Source organism: Chenopodium album, chromosome 23 (assembly GCF_948465745.1).
Source record: "Chenopodium album chromosome 23, dcCheAlbu1.1, whole genome shotgun sequence".
Lineage (NCBI taxonomy): Eukaryota > Viridiplantae > Streptophyta > Magnoliopsida > Caryophyllales > Amaranthaceae > Chenopodium > Chenopodium album.
Genome location: NC_137856.1, coordinates 35,342,380 through 35,348,435, shown reverse-complemented (window position 1 = coordinate 35,348,435; position 6,056 = coordinate 35,342,380). Strand labels below are relative to the sequence as shown.

Below are 6,056 nucleotides of genomic sequence, written 5' to 3'. Positions count from 1 at the left end.
AACTGACCCACTTGACTTAGTCTCAACCTAATGCATACTTTTGTCTGTTCTATTCTATATGTACTGTATATATTAACCTAGCCAAAAACCTCCCATTTTGCTGAGGTTTCAAGATTCCAAGTTGCTCCTGTCAATTTTTTGATAGCATAGCAAACATACCTATATTAGCCCCGGTTATTGCGCCTGTGATCACAAATATATGTTTCGCAAAAAGAACCAACAGCAGTAACGGGAAAGAACTAGTAACAACAGACATTTCCATTCACGGATACACGCTGATAGTAACAGGGTATTAGCATCATAAACCTTATTTCATTCCCTATGTACAAATCTAAGCTAAGCAGCTAATTATGCTAAAACTAGAAAGGAATTTATCACAACAATTAAACGATTACCTACTACTTTCCTTTTCTTTTTTCCAAGGGTTAGTGGTCTAACACTTATTAGGCAAACCCTGATATATAGGTGTATCATATACTTCATAGATGCTATGCCTTTAGACCACTAACGATACTAAGGCTGTTATTTTCCAAAAGTCGTCTATCTCTATGTTCTTTCCTACATTTGCTCGTTAAGATCTGATGTCCTTTTACTCATTGCTTCTTGCAATCAGCATCTTCAGTCTTTGCAAATCTTCCACGAATCCTTGGCTGACTGTCAGCTAGAGCCTTCCTGCAGGCATACTGAAGCAGGTATACCGTATAAGACTCATATTCTCAAAAGAAAAATGCAAATCTTAAGCTTGCCAAGAAAAACCCATAATGATCACCAATTTACCTTGATTTTCCGGCCAAAGTTCCTCCTTGACCTCTTGTTTCTGTATCTGGAAAGCTTCTGCAGGCGATCTTCAGAAGTGCAACTGCCAATCAGCAGTGGCCGCTGGAGTGGAGATTGGATGAGACTAACATTCCCATTAGCTAGAGTCTGTCATAAAAACCGAGAATCAATCACCTAGCCCCATCCTGTGGAAATGGCGAGAAACATCTAAACATTTCTTAGTTTCTATATGGTCTGAAAGCTTGTATATGCTCCTTGCTCAATACAGAACATGATTCACGCATTTACCACAATAAATCATCTAGCATATCTTTTTCTTACACTAACTTAGCCAAGTTCCCGTATGCAATCAAAAGAGATTCAAAGAAAGCATGCTAATCAGATCAGCAAATAGTGAGAAATATCTCTTGTTCATGTATGATTTAACAGGTTTCTCAATAGAGAGTTTCATGGGATTACAGGGAAAGCAAATTGAGGGAATATTTAGAAGACTTCTCAACCTAACCTTTATGTCTCCTTCACTGAATGCCCTCCTCATCCCATAAGCAGCTCCAAAATCCAGTTCAGGAAAATCTAAGAAATTCGGCCTGATTGTGGTGCTACTTACCCATTCCATCGAGTTTAAAGACCCCGAGCTACCACTTTTTGAAAAGGGCAAAGCAGGAAGTGATTTGTTTTCTTCAGTTTGGACCTCATTTGTCATCATGAGAGGAAATTTGATGTCCAGAACATCAGAGACAGCAGTTTCCATAGACGTAGTTTTCGCCAACAGTTCATTTTGGCATCCATCGAACACGTCACATAAAAGTTGCTCATTTTGCAGGGATTCCATGTCACTAACTTTGAGCCCAGAATCTTCCACTGAAGAGATCATAGCAATAGCTGCTGTCATAGGATCGAGGCTCCCAATTGGCTCTTCAATTATGGGCTCAGGTGCTTTGAAAAGATCCCCTTCGCCTCCCAAATCATAGTCTGAGATTGTAGAGGTTGTAATGATGCTGTCCTGAATAAGTAAACAAACAATGAAAATTAGCAATCAACACAAATATAACAGTGTCACATCATCTCTGAAATAATTCTTATTTTTAATCCTGTGTTATCATAGGACCTAACCCTGAAAGGTTTTTTGCTAGACGCCATTATGGTGACAGATAGTGTGACAGACTCTCCAATATGTATGGAAAACATTTGATTGTACTTGTATAATTTATTTCAGAAGATCTCAATAACACAGTTTGACTGTCTTCACATAATTGACTTGTACTTGTGTCTTTAATTGATTATTTACAAAGCTGCAAACTCAGCACATGTAGCAGATAGTAACTTGCTGATCAGTTGTACCACAATGACTATACTGATCAGTTGTACCACAATGACTATAGGCTAATATAGTTCAGCAACAACATCAGTCATTGAGTTAATTTATATAACATAGAACTCGAATCCATGTCTACCACCTAAATCAGCTTTGGTAAGTTGAATCTAAAAGTTTCTGGCAGACATAGCCCAATACTTATATCCTGCCTTGCTACAAGCTATAATGGTTAACACAAGCTGACATGAATACAGTCCGCATCAGTGGAGGTAAGTGCGCGTAAGTGCGTAACACATTTGAAGCCTTTGCTGATACATATGTCGTACTTCATAAAGTATGACTTAAAAGTATATCTAGTAGTTCAACTTGATATTATTTGTGAGAAAGTTTAGCATCAATTAAGCCATTCAGTCAATTATATAAACTGCAAAAAGGAAATTATACTTTGTACAAACACAATTCCTACATACCCAACTTTAAAACATTAGTACCAACAAATATCTAGCTTTAGCTTCCACTTTGTCCAATTTTCCACATTTTACCAATTCACATCTTTGAGAAGTAACCAAGAGAATCAACCTATTTTTACATTGATTTCGATCGAAAATGCAATATATTACAATCACACAACCCAATTGAAGTAGGATGCTTAACCCCCAAAAAAATAACCCAACTTTTTTTTTTATCAAGTACAGTAAAGATCAACTTCTACCTTTAAAAAAAGGTATCTTTTCTAAAATCCAAAATTTCCCAAATTTAGCTAACTCACAAATCCAGAAAACTCCATTTTTACATTAAAAACATCTCACACTTATCTCCTTCAAAGTTTCTTTGGAAAGTCCTATTGACTCTTGTCTTTGTTTTAGTGGGTTGGAAAAGCTATTCTGAACAAAACCCTTTTAATGGAAAAGAGAATAAAGCACACGCTAGTTGTGACTATGAATTCACTCATTATTTCTCCACTCTTTTATTTTTTTTACAGTAACTTCAATCACCTCCATTAATTCCAATTTTAGCGTATAAATCAGAGCAATCAAATCATATACTAATCAAATTTTATGCATCAATCAAAAAATTATTAACTTGCTTAATCAAGTTTAACAACAGTTTGATCACTGATAAAGGCTTATTAAGCTAAACAAATGTGGGTCAAAATCAAAGCATTCATGATTTACCATATTAACCCAAGAAAAAGATCTAAACTTGTTATCAATATCAAATCAATCACTTCAAAAAACAACACCCCAGATACCCATTTCACTAAATTGAGTAACCCAAAAAAAACCCAGATACCCATTTCACCATTCATACCCAAAACCCAAAAAAGATCAAAACTTTAAACAAATTAGGTATTAACAATCACCCAAAAAGATGAAATCTTTAGAGATAGAAAGGTGAATACCAGTGAAGAAGTGGGTTCTTGAGAGTAACAACAGAGCTCCTCTAATGGCTGAATTTCCTGAGATAAATTCTGGAAATATGGATACATTAAACCTGTTTCTGCATACATTTTTTGTTCAAAAATGACAACTTTAAAGCAGAAAATCAGTAGAAATAAAGGTTTGAGTAAGTGGGAGTGGCAGAGGTAAACAGGAAGAGCAACAGCAGCAGCCTTAAAAGAGATTCTGGAAATGGGTTGGTTCCTTCTTCAAGAAGAGGTGGGGGTGAGAAGAGGAGGAGAGAGAATTTATATAAGAAAATTACTCCACAAAATTGTATTGAAAGTGGGTTGTAATAAATTATAGGAGAAAAAAAATTTTAAATTAAGACATTTTGCTTTCAATAATGAACAGTACACAATAAGGACAAAGGCATAAAGGACAATAATAATATCATCAATATTTTGTGCACTGTCAAACATGTCTCCCTATTTTTTAAAAATTTTTTTCTTTTAAATGCTTTTTGTTATATAATATACTACCTCCGTTAAATATTATGTGCAATTTTGAAATATTTTATATCTCACAAATAATACCCCAAAGTTGCACATAACAATTAACAGAGGTAGTATGTATTAGTGGATGCCCATTATATTCCTAGGATTATTCAGGAATATTCTAGATACTATTATTCTCCAAAACCCTAATTGTATCTCATGTATAAATATGTGTATACTCCCACTTGTTATTGAATAAGGATCTATTCTCTCTCCTACTTTCTTCTCTTTCTATTTAATTTTATAACACGTTATCAGCACCATCGCTAAGGAAAATCAATCATAATTGGTTGAGTAAAGGGAGACAGAAAACCAATACTATGCCGATTAACTCGACGAAAATATGAGGGAAATCAGTCATCCAAAAATATGAGGGAAATCAATCATTATCGAGGTTAGTCTTTTGTATTTATTGGATTAATTAGTATGAAATTTATCATGAATTCATCACTATTTTTGTGTTACGATTGAACAATATTCCGATTTTATAAACATGTACGCTTTCGATTAATGCAAGGTATATATATATATATATATATATATATATATATATATATATATATATTGTGTATAATCTCCTTACATGCTTGAGGAATGCAATTTGATAACCCTGCATTGAAGGTGTTGCAAAATGCCAACTGCCCAATACTAAGAATTACGGAGTATTACTTTATTCTCTATGATTCCATGATTATTATGTTTGATTGTATGCTATTGATTTAGGATTATCATTGCTACCTTATTATAATGAATTATGGCTTATTATATAAGCATTATTGGATGATGGTGGATTTATTGAATTGGTGGAAGTTTTTTATGTCTCGTATTATTTTTTTTCTCTGATAAACTTTGGTAAATAATAAATAAATTGTGTCATGATCATTGTCAATCCTTCGAACAACTACTACATACATAGCAAGCATCTCTGGTAAGCCTATTAGTAGATAGTTACATGAACTCATTTTGGAGGTTGCTTTGTTAAATTATGATAGGATGTTAAAGTTGTGCTTTTCTTCTACTCGTAGTAATGAGACACGACGCAGCTTGAAATATTCATATGATGATTGATATTATTATTTGTGTACTATTATTTTTGAATATTATTACTATTAAATATTCATACTATTATTATTAAATATTCATACTATTAAATATTCATACTATTAAATTAAATACAAAGCATTAGTTTTGAAGATTTAAAATAAGTACGGAGTATAATTTTTGGTTTTCAATCTTATATATATATATATGTATATATATATATATATATATATATATATATATATATATATATATATATATATATATATATATATATATATATATATTTTTCTTTTCAATCTTACTAGTAATAAAGAGTTAAAGTATTATACTAGTACAAACCAAGTTGTCTGATCTAGAATGAGAGGATTGCAAGTGAAACTTGTATTTCACTAGAAGCATGACGTTAGATTAGGACTAATTTATTTTGTTCAATTGTAAATATGTGTTTAAAATCATATTATATGTGTTATTTTTGTTTGATCAATAATTACAAGTCAAAACTATATTTATTGAAGTAAAACAACGGTAAACTATTATCCTCATAATTATTTACATATGATAATTCTTGTACAGTCAACTATAGTTAGCATTCTTATCTCCTAGCATACTTATCACTTTAAGTTGTTATATTTGTAATTATCTTTAGCTTGGTTACATTGTTCTCTCTGTAAAGTCTACTAAAGCATATATGTCAATCTTCTATTTCACTAGAACTAAACATTGAATTTGTCCAGGAGTATGTATATATTATTTTTGTTACAGATTTTACTTTGGGTCTATCTTGATTGAATCAAGTGATTGTACCATGCTCATACAGTTCTTGGTTGAAGATTGTTTCATAGTGAAATAGTCAAGTTGTGTAGTGAAGTATCAAATAGTACTATTATATAATAATATTGAAAAGAGTTATGATTAGAAATAATGAATTTTTCATTTATATGGATTTAAAATTCCCCAAACTTTATAAAGAAATATATATATACT

General features: G+C 32.1%; 1 protein-coding gene across 1 annotated transcript; it reads right to left on the bottom strand.

Moving 5' to 3' along the window:
* Positions 1–240: 240 nt before the first annotated feature.
* Positions 241–3,806, bottom strand: LOC145607893 (uncharacterized). The gene is made up of 4 exons (XM_081663488.1): positions 3,495–3,806; positions 1,283–1,780; positions 778–924; positions 241–683 (listed from the first exon to the last, which is right to left on the bottom strand). Exons 1-4 carry the CDS (start codon positions 3,600–3,602, stop codon positions 594–596), a joined length of 843 nt encoding a protein of 280 aa, XP_081519614.1. The 5' UTR covers positions 3,603–3,806; the 3' UTR covers positions 241–593.
* Between the last annotated feature and the right edge of the window lie 2,250 nt (positions 3,807–6,056).

Coding starts and splice junctions, on each gene's coding strand:
- LOC145607893 (XM_081663488.1), bottom strand. CDS start 3,602: ATGTATGCAGAAACAGGTTTAATGTATCCATATTTCCAGAATTTATCT. Junction 925..1,282: donor TCAGTGAAGGAGACATAAAG/GTTAGGTTGAGA, acceptor TTTTTATGACAG/ACTCTAGCTAATGGGAATGT. Junction 684..777: donor ACTTTGGCCGGAAAATCAAG/GTAAATTGGTGA, acceptor TACCTGCTTCAG/TATGCCTGCAGGAAGGCTCT.